Source organism: Typopeltis vanoorti, chromosome 4 (genome assembly GCF_054136105.1).
Source record: "Typopeltis vanoorti isolate ZY-2024b chromosome 4, IOZ_Tvanoo_1.0, whole genome shotgun sequence".
Lineage (NCBI taxonomy): Eukaryota > Metazoa > Arthropoda > Arachnida > Uropygi > Thelyphonidae > Typopeltis > Typopeltis vanoorti.
This window is the reverse complement of record NC_143552.1, coordinates 119558797-119576775: the sequence shown is the minus strand read 5'-3', so window position 1 is coordinate 119576775 and position 17979 is coordinate 119558797. Positions and strand designations below refer to the sequence as shown.

The following is a 17979-nucleotide window of genomic DNA, read 5'->3' as shown; positions in this document are numbered from 1 at the left end:
CATGAAAATTTTCATAAAAAATTATTGGAAAGGATTTATGACAATGAACCCATTTCTTGCAAAATATTTTAATCAAGAAAATATGATACACAATATTACAGATAATAAAGTGATGTAACTGTTGTAGAAGTAATGGAGAAAATTGGTATTGTCCTCATTCACTGATTTTTTTCTTTTCGGGATTACATTTTATTCTTCTTCTTTCTTTTTCGTATTAGGCCTATTGGCCTGTTACGGAGCTATCCTAAGCCCTTCCAAGTCGTACCCGTCCCAAGGGTAAGGTAGCTAGCCCTATGCCTCCCGGTGTGTTCTATGTCTATAGATGTGTGTTCACAGGATTACATTTTATGTAAGTTATAAATGTCTGTATGTGCTGAAGAACCCTAAAGTTTTGCAAAACACAGAAACACTGACCTATAGTATAAGGCTGATTTAAAAGTCTCCATATGTAGGGAATAATGTTTATTTTTTTTCTATATGTTCTTTCCCCAGCCCGAGTTCACCATAAGCGGAAGATATGCATCCATATGTGTTTTCAAAGGAATAGCAAGATAGTGTTGCACTTGTAAGTTGATAGTGCTACTCTTCTCCAACCAATTAAGTTGTAGATTTGAATTCCATTGTAGGCATGGATATTTTGCGAATATCTTTAGGTGGTAGCTGAATTTCATCACCTTGCATAATGGCGACTTGAAATGGCTTGAACACAAACTTCTGTAGTACATGAGAATCACATAAAATAAAATATATGTAAATATCCTATAGGCCTTACTGTTACTATTATTATGTGACACCTCCAAGGAATCCAAGAACTCATCGCGAGAGGACACTCTTCTCTACTCCACTATACACATCTGACCCTACTACTTAATTCTCCAACACAAAACTCACCATCTGAGTTACTTAATTCTCAAATTACACACAACACCATCTACTGACAACAACAGTAATTCTTTATCTGTAAATTGTGTATGTTCTCATGGCCAATATGCATATGTGTGTAGGACGAAAAACCCTGTTACCTCTGCATGAGATCAACTAACTTAAGTAATACTCAAGTAATTACAACACTACTGAGAAACTGATGATCTCTGCTTTCTGTAGCCATCTCTTTCTCTCTCTCTCCTGACTCTGGGATGCTCTAGTTTCTACATAAAAAATGCCAACTTTGAAAAACATTTTTACTCTCAAGTCAGAGTTTTTTTAATTCAAGTATCCTAATGCCATCTTTAGTGTTTATTATTTTATTATATCATATGGTTGAAGAAAGCTGTCGTGTTATTTCATATCTTAGGATTCATACTTTTATAACTGCCACTAGAGGTCACACTGCAGCAGTGTTAGGCAAACAAGAGCAGAAACTATAATAAATTTAATTTAATCCTTTATCCAAGTGTAGGCAAACAAAGTTTGTGCCTGAAAATATATATCTTCAGGATTGAGGCAAGGTGGTACATCTGTTGGCAACTCGTAGCAAAGGTGGACCAAGCTTTCATCACCCCTTGTCTTAGTATCTCCCATAATGCAAAGCACATCTCCTTGCGGACATGTATAATGCTATGCATTAAGGGAAGGGCCACAATCCAGACCGGTTTTGACCTTTATTGAGGTCTCATCAGTGGGAGGCAGACCCAGAAGTAGTGATACTAAGGCAGAAGCAATGGAGAGGTCATATTTACCTATACAAGTTGCCAAAGGGTGTACCACCTTATTATTAAATTACTCTGGATTTAGAGAAAGATGTTAGAAGTTTATTTTGCACTTGGTTAGACTATAATAAATTTAGTTTAATCCTTCATCCAAGTGCAGGCAAACAAAGTTTGAGCCTGCTCAAACTTTGTTTGCCTGCACTTGGATCCAGAGTAATTTAATAAGAAGGTGGTACATCCTTTTGCAACTCATATAGGTAAATATGACCTTTCCATTGCTTCTGCCTTAGTATCACCACTTCTGAGTCTGCCTCCCATTGACGAGACCTCAATAAAGGTCGAAACCGGTCTGGGTAGTGGCCCTTCCCTTAATGCATAGCATTATACATGTTCGCAAGGAGATGTGCTTTGCATTATGGAAGATACTAAGACAAGGAGTGATGAAAGCTTGGTCCATCTTTGCTACGAGTTGCCAACAGATGTACCCTTGCCTCAGTCCTGAAGGTATTTTCAGGCACAAACTTTGTTTGCCTACACTTGGACAAAGGATTAAACTAAATTTTTTATAGTCTAACCAAGTGCAAAATAAACTTCCAAGAGAAGAAACTTTTGGGTCCTTCCATAATGTACTGGTACTGAATCAACTAGAAACTACACTGTTAACTGTGAGAAGAATAATATAAGTGACAAACTGTCAGTAATTTAAATGTAAATCAAAATTAATCAGTACTGCAAGTGTTATAGAACACTGCTTCAGCAAGAAAAAAGAACAATTAGGATAATTTCAACAAAAAATGAACAAACAGTGATCCATCACTTGAGAACAAGGGTCTATAATCACTTCATCAAATGTTGGTATTAATGAAGCCAAAACTAATATATTTTAAATACTAAAATATGAGCAACCTTCTTTTAAAGTAAAGACTGATCCACCAGAAGCAATGTTAATTTTCTATTCATTGTTCATTGCAATGCCAAACTGATGTTTCTAATTTAATCATTCACAGAAGAATCTTGAGAATGATACCAGCTTATTATTAAAAAAAAAATTTCTTATCAAGTTTCTAGTCTAGAAGATTTCAGATCACAACTATTCAACCCTCAAGGATTTATACAAAGTGATCAAAAATGTGACGGAGAAAATTAAAGTGTATTAAATCAACTGAAGCATTTTTCAGAATTTCATACTTTTTTTTTTATAAGTGAGAAAAAGAAGATGAAAAGCTTCAACTACAATAACATTAATTAGCAGAATCACTGGTTAATGAATAATAAGAATTTTTCATTAAGTGGGACTCCGTGTGCAGAAGAGACTGAGAACAATTAAATGGATACAAATGTTGTCAAGGATTATTTAAAATATTAATTAACCTCCCTACCAGTGATGTGGATGAAATAGTGAGACCAAATTGCACTTCTTATCCATGTTATTGAACAGGTGTTACAGAATCATATCCAGATTTAGCTGGACCTCTATAGACATCATGGTCGGTTGAGGGGTTAAAGCAGTTAAGATATGAGTGATGATTTTGGTATTCTGGTAATTAATCCCAGGTAATCATATTGATGGCAATATGCAAAAGCTTGATACTATACTAACTACTTATAGCATTTTAGAAGCATAAGTTAGTAATGTTTTTGTTTCCTAACCAGTCAAATCATTCAAATTGCAAGTTTTGATGTGTGTCCATTCTAGTTGATCAAACAATCCTATCAATTCATCCAATGAATAATATATAATAGTTTATAACATGTAAGATGGAGGAGAGTGGCAAGCCAATTTATCTCTAAATTTAAAAAAGCACATTTCATTCGCTTCTTAAGATCACAAAAGTACTTCTTTGCATTAAATTTTCAGACCATTTGGAGAGATACCTGAGCACAAATTTTTAACATCAATATGCATAATACAGCTATCTGGCTGTTTCTCTAGAATGGGTAATGGAAACATTATACCCCCCCCCAACACACACACACACAATCTAGGCACTAGAATCTATTCTGGTAATTAATCCCAGGTAATCATATTGATGGCAATATGCAAAAGCCTGATACTATACTAACTACTTATAGCATTTTAGAAACAAAAGTTAGTTATGTTTTTGTTTCCTAACCAGTCAAATTTGTAAAGCAAAAAACAATGACCACATACAGTAAACCCTCGATTTAATGGACTTCGGATTTAACGGACAAAATTTCCGGTCAGTATGTGACATGTGAAAATACTTTTAACCAAGATTTGCTTATAATTAATTATCAGTGATTATTTTTGTTATTAATTTCCTGTTATTTTTAAGAAATTTTGGCAAATAGGCCATCACATGTTGGAAAAACACTGTAGTAATTTAGCCGACATAAATGAGTCACCTCTCATAAAACACGATTAGGGCATGATCACACCAATCGCACTGTAATTGGTTCTTTTGTTGCGTGGCATGACTTTCTGTGGCAGTTTTATTACACACATTTTTGTAATTTTAGGGAGTTAATTATAAAAAAATAGCAGAAGTTTCAAAAGTTCAAAAAAAAATTGATAGTTTTTTCAAAGCAGAATTACTTAAACCAAACACCCCAACATCGAACATTAACTTCACATTAACTTATCTAAAAGTGTGAAAACTGTTAAAAATTGTGTGTAAAACAATTTTTTTGTTATCACAGTGCTAATGTTGATAAAATTGCAGTATAATGTTACAGATATTTTATTTTAAAAAATTCGCGATTTAACGGCCACCCTCTAATCCCCTAATAGTCTGTTAAATTGAGGATTTACTGTATAGTGATTACTATTAGTATAAATCTGTTTAAGTCACATGACAGTTACTTGTTTTGGATTTCAAATAAATTCAACCACTGTGTTGAAAAGTTTTGTTCCTATTTCCAGACTCATTAAGAGCAATCATGAAGAAATCCCAATAAGTTAACTCCTTCAGCATGCAATTATTATATAATCATAGCCAAGTAAATGTTATTATAGCTATAGAATAAAATTATATTAAGAAACCATAAATGGCTATATAATCTTAACAATAAACTTAGATAGCTCTTAAATTAAAGATGCCAAGAAATTCTATTCTATTCTAGAAATTAATCCTTTATTGAAGTATAAGCAAACAATGTTTGCTGCATGTGAAGTATCTTCACAACTGGCTACTTGTATATAGAGACTAATGATTTCACATTAATTGCCTTATGCTTTAGTATTCCATAATGCAAAGCACACATCCTTTCAGACATGCACAATGCTAGGCATTATGGGAAAGATTACTATCCAGACCGGCTTCGGCCTTTATTGACATCTCACCTGTGCAAACGAGACCCAGAAGAGATACCACGGCCAAAGTAATGCAGAAGTTATATATTTCACATATAGAAGTAGTGAAAAGGTATAACACATTATTATTATTATTTTGGTAACCTCAATGGAGTCAACAGATTTATCATGGGAGACCCACTCAACTATAATTTTAAAATACTCTGAATTAGAGATAGATATTAAAAAATTTTTTCCTCTTGGTTATACTATAAATTAAAGATGCCAAGAAATTTATATTATTGGCTTAATCCTTTATCTAAGTATAAGCAAACAATGTTTGCACATAAAGTATCTTCAGGACTGGCTACTTGTATATAGAGGCTAATGACTTCAAATCAATTGCCTTAGATAGCCCTTGTGGACTCTCATGTTTCCATACATATTTTGCATGGCATGCAAAGTCAAGAATCTACTTAAACAGCAGATGATTCAAAAAACATTGCTGTCAATAAAATTGCTTAATCAACAGCCATTCTTCCGACTAGTTTTACGTTCTGTTTGACTTTTTTTTATTGAAAACTTTTATACATTTTTTTAGTAAACTTTTAGAGAAAAAATCAGAACTAAAGGATCTTTTCTACTAACTCATTTAAGAAGACTTTTTTTTTTTTACTTAATATGGCATACTACTTCTCATCAAGTAATTGAACTGCACTCTCAAAGTTCAAAAACCATAGGGCTGGATATATCAAGTATCTTAACTGGAAGCATATATATCACTTTGTCCTTAATCACTAAATGCAAATACTCTCAAAAATGGAAAACCTATAAGATGTTTGTACTTGCTAGTCTAAATCATGGAAAATTAGCTTCACACTAGAAGTTTGCAAAAAATTCTAAAATAGAGAAATAAGTATAACAATAAAAATCCTAAAATAGTATAATATGTGTAATAATAAAATTCTAAAATAGTATAATTCTTTTTATAATAGTAAACTAGAGCTTTTACATATGTAGCATACACACCAAAATATAGCTTATTTCATTTTTTATAAAACTAAAATTTCACTGGAGGGGGGGGGGATGTTTGTAATTTCTATTCTCCTAGTCATTCTTATAACATAACCCATCAGCTGAAAGAAAGCAAAGAATGGATCATGCATTTGTGGTATGAACTAGATCCAGGACATTCAGAAGTAGTGACAAGGATATTATCACAGAGCTATGGACAGCCTGCCTATTTTGTTTTTCATGATGAAATGTGCTATCAACCTACCTACATCAAAATATACACCAGCCATGTGTCATCTGGCAAGCGAACCTACTGGTGCCAGGGGAAACAATGTCACATATACCTTAGTCAGTTCAGTCAGTAAAACAAGCATGTGCAAATATTCTACTAGATAGAGATTGTTAACATTAAACATTTTCACTCAGTGTTTGTTAAAATTTTAACTAGTACTCTCTTTATATATACACACACACACACACACACACATATATATATATATATACACATACAGACAGCAAACAGCTTTTTAAGAATCTCATTTCAGTTTAGATGCTAATCATAGTATATGCACAATGCTGAATCCAAGGAGGAAAAGAAGGATGAGTGGGTGCAGGAGATATTGCTAATGAGCAAACTGCCATTAGTGATGTATAAGTTTCTCTCAGCTGATATGTTCGAATCAATGCAGAGTTGATAAGCCTTTTAATTAACCACTTACCATGTTCACTGCTTACAGAAGCAAATTTTTTAAATCATATAGAAAAGAACGAAAGAGAAATATATCTAAGAGATGCTGCAGAATGAGATAATATCAGAAATAAAATTACTTTAAAATGAAATTAATATCAATTTAATGTCTACTTGAAGTTAAAAATGCATTATCCTCACATCCTATAAAAACGAAATATATAAAGATAATGTAATATGTATGAAAACATTCGATTTCCACTGGCATTTAGATATAAAGGAGAAAAATTAATTTTACAAGAGCGAAACTGAATTAAAAGACAAACTATCAATTAAAATCTAAAGGAAATCTGAGTATGTGTTAATTCACGCTTCTATTAATAAAGCAAAGCAATAATGATATATTTAACTTTTTCATACTATAATTTAAAAAAAAAAAATCTCATTTTTTGATTATTACCTCCTGTTAAGTTGCAATTTTCCCCCTATATTCCCAGAACAATGAAATAAAGTTAAAAAAATTATAAAAGTTATTTACTATATTTTACATATCTAATGTTATAGATATATCTAAGATTTTAAGATAACCAATTAAACTTTAATGCCAAAGTAACAATGTGGTTTCATTGCCACATCTTATTTTAATTAATATTTAATTCCCAATCATCTATGTGAGTTCTTAATCGCAGATGTCATTTCATTCTGAAGTAAGCTGAATGCAAAATAATATGATATATATTATAACCTCTTATTCTGTGATGAATTTAAAATGTAAATTTCAGTATTATATATATATATATATATAAATAAATATATATATATATATATATATAATTTTCAAGAAAGTTTCAAATATCATATATTGTTCTTGTTAGAAACAGTGCCTTCAGATGAAAAATAACAGGCAAAAAAGTATGATGTTCTCATTTAGTTTAACTAAAATTCAGATTCAGACACTAAAAAATGCTCGCGGCCTCGACAATAGTGAGGAAGATAAGTATGGAAAGGTCTGAATATGTTTACTTAAAAATGGTGGTCCAGGATTAGATATATCAGTTGATGACAAAAGTCCTATCCGATTTGGACCTATTGCCGTGGTACTAGATCTATTAAGTAAAGTGCTACTACCAGAAGTTACTGCCGTTGATAACTGATATGTTTCTAAAGAAGTAACAGAGGAAGCAGTGACAGGAGATGTATGTGAAAAGCTTGAAGTAGATGTGACAGAGGAAACATAATTATTAGCAGTGGTGGCTGTGGAACTTGAGGTAGAAGAACAGCGAGAAAATCTTTGACGTTTTTTCTTACTTGGTGTGCCAGAGGCATTTGGATCCTTATGAGCTGAGCGCATGTGTTCCATCAAAGCTTCTCCACTAACACAAATTTTATGACAAATTGGACATGACTGGGAATTAGCACCACCAACCAGGGCTGCATGTTGCTAGAGGAAAAAAGAAACATTTTAAAAAAAATTAAAATTATACTTTAGAGAATTACTGTCATTTTAAATATACATTATAAATTTTGTTATTTAAAACAAAGGTATAAGTTGTTTATAAATGTTTACTTCTTCATATATCATACGCTTACAATAAATATGTCAAATTCTGTCATATTCCAAATATATCATTTGTCATGAAACATAGTATGGATATACCAAACCATGAGTTGTCTGAAGCATGCTGAATTAAATTTTAAACACTCTGAATAAAATTTTATAAACAAATTTTTTGGGGAAAAAAATACACTCATTAAAAAACTAATAAAAACGTCTTCTTCTTACTATCACGAATCTAAGCCAGGTGGTCTGTTTCAGTCTCAGCGATTCATCAGTCTGCCTCTGTTTCTATGACCTTTTGGTTTGTAGTTCATCATCTTCCTGAGTATTCCATCATGTGCTATTCATTCTAGATGCTCTTTCCATTTGGTTCTATATTTTTCTATGTTTCTATTATTGGTGTTTGGTTAGTTCTTTTAGCGTGTCATCATTTCTCTTTATATCTAGTCTTGTATAACTTACTGTTCTTCTCATATATTTCATTTCTGCTGAAGTGATTTTTTGGTTTTTTGGTTTTGATAAAATATTATACATTTTAGTCTACCCTTTTTGGTAATTATTACTTGATTTAATGTTTTGTTTATTATTACATTTACTTTGAAGATTTTGTTAGAAATGTCTAACTCTTTATTGTAACTTATTTTATACTCCAAATAATTAAAAATTGTTGGCTTGTTCAAATATTTTATTGTATATTATTATTTTAGCTTGGATGGGCATTTTCCCTTTGAATGCCATAGTTTTAGTTTTTTTCTTAAAAAATGCACATATTCTATTGTTTTATTATTAAATTTAGTTTATATACAGTTTTTCGTAGAGTGTCCTCGGTTGTTCCAAATATCACTTGGTCATTTGCAAAGAGTAAGGTATATCTAAGATGAAATTATTTTCTATGTGAAATCTTTCTCTGTTGATTAACCTCCATTCTTTGATTATTTCATTCATATATATTCCAAATAATATTGGAGGCAGAATTTTGTCTAAGACCTACTGTTACTTCAAATGTTTTGGTTCTGTTCTCACCACTTCTTATGCTTATTTTTTTCACGTATAGGCTGTAGAGTGTTTTTTTAATAAATTTATAGTAAAGTGATTTTTTTTTCTATATCAAAGAGTTTATATCTATTTATCTTCTCAAAAGATTTTTTTATAATCTATGAATGCTAGGTGAGTTTCCAAGTAGATTGAATTCTCTTTTTTTTTCAATTAGTAGTTTGAGGCTGAATACAGGATTTTTCTTTTCTAAGACTTCTTTTAATTAAATTAAAATTTAATTCAGCATGATTCGGACAAATATTTGATGCTTCGGCAAATTGCGGAAGTTGAAAAAGATGTGTAATAATACTTCACCTACCCAAGTAACCACATGAAATGTGAAAATAAAAAGAACTATCCTTATTTCATAGCTAAATATATATACGAGGTGTGACAATTTAATTCCCAGAATGCACCTGTAAAAAACCTACATTCGGAACTATACAGTAGTGGCTACTGTCGCCTTCGAAGTGGTCCCCTCGTGCATTTATACGCTGGTTTAGAAAGCGTTCTCATTTTTGGAAACAGGCCTGGAACTCTTTTTCCAGAATACTCTTGAGTTCCTTTATCCCATTATGCTGGATATCAGCGATGTCAAAAAATCTTCGTCCTTTTACCGCAGTCTTTAACTTTGGAAACAGCTAAAAATCACAGGGAGCTAAGTCGGGTGAATAAAAAGGATGACCTAATTTGGTAATCAATTTTTTGCCAGAAACTCTCTCCCGATGAGTGCACTATGGCTTGATACATTGTTGTGATAAATAATCCACTTCTCAGGCCACAATTCAGGTCTTTTTCTCCAAACAGAATCTTGTAATTTTTTCTACATCTCCAAATAGCATTGTTGGTTGACCATTTGTCCCTGTTCCCCTGTTCACATTCACAGTTCAAGACCAGCATGGTCTTGAACTGTGAATGTGATATGCATACTTTTTTGGGACATGGTGAACTTATGGTTTTTCCCACTACACGCTCTGACATTTTGTTTTGGGATCGTGGTGGGCATGAGGTTTCGTCATTCATAATTACTCTCAGAAACGTGCTTATTTGCAGAAAGATCAGTAACAACTTGAAACCGCTGCTACTTCTATTTGTCCATCAAGATCCCTGGCACAAACTTTGCAGAAATCTTTGGCATACTCAGTTCTTCAGTTAAAATTACCCTGACTGTTTCTTGATTAATTTGCAATTCATCAGCCATTAATCACACACTTAATCGTCTGTCAGACCATACCAAATCTTGCACTCTGTTCACATTCGTGTCCGTCATTTTTGTTTTTGGCTGCCCACTTCTGGGGTCATCGTTCACATCTTCTTGCCCACCTCTGAATCTCTTACGCCCCTCAAACACACTTGACTTTTTCAGAGCATCCACACCATATGCCACTTTCAACAGCTCCATTTCAGTAGCAGTTTTTGCAGATTTTCACACACAATGCTAACACTGCTCCAAATTTCAATCACATTTTTAAGCCAAAGTTTACATGCAGATTATTGTTTCTGCAATAGCCGACTAGCAAATGGCTCTATCGGCTTGAGGTTTATGCATGCATTAGTTAAAACATGTACAAAGACGATTACTCATGTGACTCCAACCAAATCAAGACAGGCAACACTATGAGGCCATTCCAGGAATTCAATTGTCACATCTCGTGTGTGTGTGTGTGTGTGTGTGTAAACTATAAGCCGAATACGAGGGTTGTTTGAAAGGTTTGGTAAATTTCCAATAGATGGCAACACAATTCGTTCATTCATACCAGTGTCAGCACATATCTTTTTCATGACCTCTGGCAAAATTTTAGCAAGGTGAAAATGTGTTGTTCTCGTTTGGCAAACATTTAAAATGACCGTATTCGCATTTTTCATAAAAATGGAGAACAACAAGTTTCGTGCAGTGATAAAACACTTTTAGTTGAAGAAGTGGACAGCCACATAGATCAAAGACAGTTAGATGCAGTTCATGGGGAATCTGCACCAGCATTGAAGACTATTTATTTTTGGATAAATAAGTTTAAACGTGGTCGTAAATCCATCGAAGATGAAGCGCATTCCGGACGCGCCTGACTGAGGTCACTACGAAGGAAATGATTGATAAAATCCATGGTATCGTTATGGAAGACAGCCAAGTGGAAGTGCATAAGATTGCTGAGATTGTAGGCATCTCAACTGAATGGGTGTATAATATCCTGCACGAAAAATTGCACATGAAAAAGCTGTGTGCACGATTCTTGACTGTCAATCAAAAACACATGAGAAAAGACATTCGAACGTAATGTTTGCCAATGTTTAATTGCAATTCACAGGATTTTTTTTGCATCGATTTGTCACTGTAGATGTAACTTGGATCCACCACTACACACCTGAGTCTAAGTAGCAGTCAAAACAGTGGCCAATGCCCGGTGAAAGAGCACAAAAAAAAAGCAAAGATTGTTTTGTCAGCTGGGAAGGTGACGGCCACTGTTTTTTGGAAAAAGATAAGACAATAACAGGAGTCTCTTATGCATCATTGCTGGACCATTTAAAAGAAGAACTGAAGAAAAAACAGCCAAGATTGGTGCACAAAAAAAAGTGCTCTTTCATCAAGACAATGCACCATCCCACACATCAACCATCGCAATGGCAAAATTGCACGAATTGAGGTTCGAATTGGTTCCTCCAGACTTGGATCCAGACGGATCCAAGTCTGGAGAAAATATTCTCTAGACTTGGATCCGTGTGACTTCTTGTTCACAAACTTAAAAATTTGGCTCAGTGGGAAAATATTTTCTTCGAACGAGGATGTCATCTAGGCTGTCAATGACTATTTTGCACAATTTGACAAATCCTACTTTTTAGATGGGATGAAAAAATTTGAAACTCGGACAAAATGTGTAGACCTCGATGTAGACTATGTTGAGGAATAAAGATAACTTTTTCCAAAAAAATGTGTTTAACTTATATTTTTTACCAAACTTTTCAAACAACCCTCATATATGACCACCTGTTGCAGTTCATATCCTTTATTTAAATACTGCAAGCCAAGGCAAGTAGATTTTCTGGTAAATTTTTTGAAACTTTTAAGTTTTACATGTGGCTATAAAATATTGGATCCATAACATTTTCTGTTTCAATATAACAAAGATGTCATTAAATTTCATAGGAAACTTATTTAAAAAATTAATACAGCATAAAAATCAGAACAAATATTGCACTTATTTCCTTAAATAACGAAATGAAAAAGATTAACAGAACTTTTATTTTAAATTGTGAAATATAACAAATTATGGATTTATCAATCAAAATTAATTCACAATAATGTAAGAAAATACTCTTCTAAATTCACCTAAAGTCTTTAGATGAATACGCTGGTAGCGAAAGAAATTTTCTCTGAGAAATTATACTGCAGAATAAATTTACTTATTAACTTTGGAATTTTTTTTCTTTGAAAATTGAGTATAGCCTTATCCAATGCAATCATTTTAGCCATAATGTAATGCAGTCATTTTGCAGGTTTGTCATCTGCATTCCATTTATTTCAGTTTCTTCATCATAGTTAAACAGCATTTGTAGTTTTTGTGAATTTAATTTTGATTCCAACTGCATACCTATTCTTGCATTATGTTTTCCACACTCATCACTATGGTTGTGTTTTTTTTTTATGATTAATCATAGATGTGTATTTGTTTTCCTGTGTCAGACAAATATTTTGTTGCATTTTTTACATTATTATTACGGGCAACTCCAAGGAGTCCTTAGACTCATCGAGGGAGGCCCTAAACATCATGTCAAGAACAACTATTCAACATCCACACAGTATCTATCATACTTTGCCTTGAACTCATTCACAGTCATGGCACCCACAACAAACTCTGGCAGCTTATTCCACTAATTCACCACTCTAAAAGTAAAAAACCCAGTTCTAACACCCTTACTAACCACACTCTTGCCCAGCTTCCGTGGATGTCCCTTAGTCCTCCCACCACCAGTCTTGTTCTCAAAAATATCCTCTGAATTAATCCTATAGAAATCCTTCAGCAATTTTAATGTCTCAATTATATCTCTCCTTTTCTGCCTATCAACCAATTTCTGAACACACAAATCTTCAACCTGTTCTCATAAGGTTCATTCCATAGATCTGCTATCATCTTGGTCACTCGCCTCTGGATCCTCTATACTTCCTCCCCATCAAGAAGAAACCCTGGCGCCCAGATCTGGGCAAAGTAGTCAAAATGGAGTCTTATCAAGGCTTGATACAGAGGAACAATAACTTGCTTGTCTCTGCTCGTCAAAGTATTCTTCAGTAACCAAGTGATTTGATGAGCTGATTTAGCCACTTTTGCAATGTGCCCCCTAAACTTCAACTCCCTATCCACCAACACTCCCAAATCCTTGGCCTCGTCAATCTCCTGGAGTACAGTTTCACCAATGTGGTATAACTGCTGCTAATCTTTTCATCCCAAAATGCAAAACCTTACACTTTGCCACATTAAAGTGATATCCATCATCCTTAGCCCGGTGCTCCAATCTATCCAAATCATCCTGCAAAATTTTGACATCATGGCATTCACTATTGCTCTACCCAACTTTGCATCATCAGCAAACAAATGAACAGTTTCTCTCAGATCCTGTCCTATATCGTTAATGAACAAATTAAATAGTAGTGGTCCAAGGAAAGAACCCTGTGGCACCACTCGTCACAGGCCGTCTTTTGGACTCTACTCCTGAATAAACTACTCTCTGATATCTCTCCATCAACCACCCTCCTATCCATCTCACCAACCCTATATCCATCCCCATATGCTGCAGTTTACTGATTAGAATTCCATGTGGTATCCTATCAAAGGCCTTAGCAAGGTCCAGCAGTATCACTGTAAACCCATTACCCTTATCCAGTTAAGCCGTCACTGTGTTATAAAACGCGAGCAAGTTACTGAGGCATGATCTACCCCTTCAAAAAACAATGCTGTCCCCCATACAGTATCCCATTTTCATATATCCATTCCTGTATTTTTCTCTCGACTACTTTCTCCAAAACCTTGACAACGACTCCTGATATGCTGATCAGTCAGTAATTTGCAACAGCAGTCTTGGAACCCCCTTTATGCAGTAGAACTATTCCCCCCCCCTTTCCACCCCTCGGGACTAACCCAGACCCGGGACTCAAATTAAACAAAATGATCAAGGGCACTGACAATTCTTTAGTTGCTTCACGTAAGACCCAAGCTGGTATACCATCCAATCCCACAGATGTATTTACATTAAGGTTTTGTAATATACTATTCACCTCCATTTCATTCACCTCAATTCCCGTATAAGCTATTGGTTCCTTCATTCCTGCAATATCACCACCGGGATGATATACTCTTGCAAAGTGCTCACTCAGTAATTCAACTATATCAACTAATTCGGTTACCTCCCTACCATCGGCATTCCTTAAAATCATTCTCCGTATACATTTTTTCTTTTACTTGCAGCATATCAAAAACTGTTTGGGATTCTCTTTAGCTTGCATGGCTAATTTCCTTTCATAATCCGCTTTTGCTTTTCTTACCACACTCGTTACCCTTCGGCCCTGTGCTTTATACTGTTCATGGGCCTGCAGGTCACCTTGCTCCTTAAATTTCCTCCACAGTTGTTTCTTTTTTTGCACTCAAGCTTAATGGTGCTATTCATCCATTTAACCCCTACTTGATTTACTATCCGGACTCTAGGTATACAGTCAATCATAACCTCCTTCAAACACTCCTTTACTGCTTCCCATGCACTATCAACCTCCAGCCCTTGCAGTTTTACATGCCATGGCACTGAACCAAGCAATCTCCTAAGCTTGTCATACTTACCCGGTAATTCCACATGTACCCTTTCTTAATTGATAATTCCATACATTTAGCCACCTCCCAGGTTCATGATCTAAACCTTATGATCACTCTCACCTATTGGAGGCAACGTGGTCATATTCATTAGAGTCAAATTCTCAGATGCAATTACTAGGTCAAGCACTCTCGAACCCTAAGTATATTCCATTACATGCTGTCTCAGGTAGTTATCCCTTAATAACTGCATAAAATCCAATTCCTTCCTCCCTCCCATGTGTCCTCTCCTCCTTCCAATCAATGTTACCATGGTTGAAACCCCCCCATAATAATTACCCTCCCTCTACTCATTGCATCTATTTGTCTATGCATATTATCTCCACCATCTATTCCATCACCTGGTCTATAACAGCACCCAACTGTACATCATAATAAATCATAAAACTTCCAAATAGTGCTTTATTATTTGTGGTCTAAACTGTACTTTTTCAATATTTTAAGAGATTTTAATACTTCACAATATAAATAACTTTTAAGATTGCATAATATAAACTAAAATAAAAACAACAAAGAAAGTACCTATAGCAAATACAAGCTTTGCATGCAGTTGCGCAAGATAAGGGGGGGGGGGCTTTTCCTGATTCATTGCATTTGTTATGACACATCTAAGGAATTTTTCTGCTTTGGCTGGCCAAAGTGAATCTTTCTACTGATTCAGCTAAAGCTGAATACTGAAGCAAAGCTGAATATTTGGGCATCTTTAGAACATAAGTACCACGATCAAGTAATTGAGGAAAAAAATTAAAATTACAATGAGAAAAAGAGAATTTCTTGGCATAGTATCATCTAAATCTGAATATGTAAGCAGCCTATAAGTGGTGGGTTAAAAGTGGTCTTAAAATAACAGTTTCCCCAAATTTTAGTATATTAATGCAGTCATGCTCGTTGAGATTAAAAGGAGTGAAAGCCATCCCAAAAATAATGGTCCTAAATCCAATGTTAACAAGTTTCTCCCCATTCAATGTCCTATTTATTCTTTCAATGAAGTACTTTTGAAAAACCTGCAAGTAATGAAGCATACAGAAAGATTGAAAAAAGCATTCTGTTTGACAAGCCACTTTATTTTCCATACAATAAAGTTAATGTATCACCAGCAATATCTCTGCCACTGTCTTGTAAAGAGAGACAACAGCTTGAAACAAAAGTAATGAGCACATGGATATTCTCTATCATTTTATATAATCATTTATTTAGTTTAGAATCTTCTAAATCATACTGCAGAGTAAGTGGAAAAGTAAGAAGGAAGAGGAATGTTACTTGTACATCTACTAAACTAGCCACACCTAGTGCATTCACCAATTTATGCTGTACCTAAATAATATAAGCTAAAGCAAAAAAGAAAATGCTACAAATGAATTTTTTTTTTTTTTTTATAATTAACACAGTTATAGACAAACCAACCAAGAGTTTTGTAATACTTGGGTTATCTTCTTAATTAACACTTCAACAACAAATACATAGAAGGTGACATGAAAAGATTAACATTAGGTGAAAACAGAAGAGTAGAGAAGAAATAAAAGCTTACACATGTAGGAAAAACAATTTACCCATACTCATTATTTCTTGAAGACAATATTATTCCTTGGTAAGGAAGCAATGTTGTCTAAGTTATACAGTGATGTAACTTTAAAGTTACGATAAGAAAATAAAATAAATAAAAATTTTATGCCAAATCTTGTGTCAAAGCTATTGCTGTTTAAATAAAATCAACAAGAGCCTCCATTGTTCAGTGATTAAAAATGTTGTCTTTCGGTTAGAGAGAGACCTGGATTTTAATCCCATCTGGGATGCAAACAACCCTCAAAGAGCTTTTCAAGTGAAGACAAGTTAGCTTGTTTCATACAGAGGTGGCAGGGTTTTTCATCCCACAAGATAGACAAACCAGCCAGAGAACAAACAAATCAGCAGGCTATGCAGATAGGATTACCTGCCATGTCAGAACATTGATGAGGTTTCTATAAAACCAAGTTGCTAAGCTGTGACAAGCCATTGAGCATAACATGTAAAGATAGAATGGGATAAAATCTGCAAGAATTTGTTTCACTAACAACTCAGAGGCTCAATCAAAAACTTTTTATGTTGCTTTAACAATAAAAACCATTACTACATAAAGATGTAATTACAATAAATAATGACTAAGTATGAATTTATTACTCATGTGGTGCTTTATTTAACATAATTTTCATTCTTAGTGTCTAAAGAATCTTCAGTATGGCTTTCAAATTAAACAAATGGAAGAGAAAACCAGAAGACTTAACAATGAAAGCATAGGCTAATCATACATGACAGAGTAGCACTAATTTTGTTATTAATAAGGCTGATTATTACTAAAGAAAGCATTAACAGTTCAAGATTGGAATGAATATGACAGAAAACCAACATTAATGCTAAGACCACTCCACATATCATTCTCTCTCTAATGATCCTACTGCTAGCTAAATTAAAAAACTACACCCACTCATTGATAGGCTAAGATTAAAAAAATAAAAAAGAAACTTAAAACATATCATGGGCAAACTTTTCAATTCTATGGACTTTCTAAAGTCAACAAAGAAAATATTCCATTATGTCCTGTTATAGACTGGCATGCCTTGCTGCAAAATTGCAAAGCACTTTTCTAAATTACTTTTGGCATTCATGGGGAAAATCTCTTCATTCATTAAAAACAGAGAGAGAAAGAGAGAGAGAGAGAAAAGATATCAGAGCTTTGTCTACACCCAGGCAATCTCTTATTCAGCTTAGGTGTTATTATTATTATTAAGAGAGAGAGACCTTCAGGGAATCAGGGACTCATCAAAGGAGACCACATGCTACACACAACAGCTATCATACTGATTCTTGAATTCATTCACACTGCTTGCACTCACACATCCAATGGCAATCCATTCCAATCACACACTATCCTATAAGAGAAAAATATAGCCCTCACC

General features: G+C 34.0%; 1 protein-coding gene across 1 annotated transcript in view; it reads right to left on the bottom strand.

The window, feature by feature from the left end:
* Window positions 1–17979, bottom strand: part of LOC150107642 (zinc finger and BTB domain-containing protein 40-like) — a 247421-nt gene that overhangs the window by 122921 nt on the left and 106521 nt on the right. Inside the window, exon 4 of the mRNA XM_090392150.1 lies at window positions 7913–8045. Within this exon, the coding sequence (XP_090248276.1) occupies window positions 7913–8045 (133 nt within the window). The remainder of the gene's footprint in view (window positions 1–7912; window positions 8046–17979) is intronic.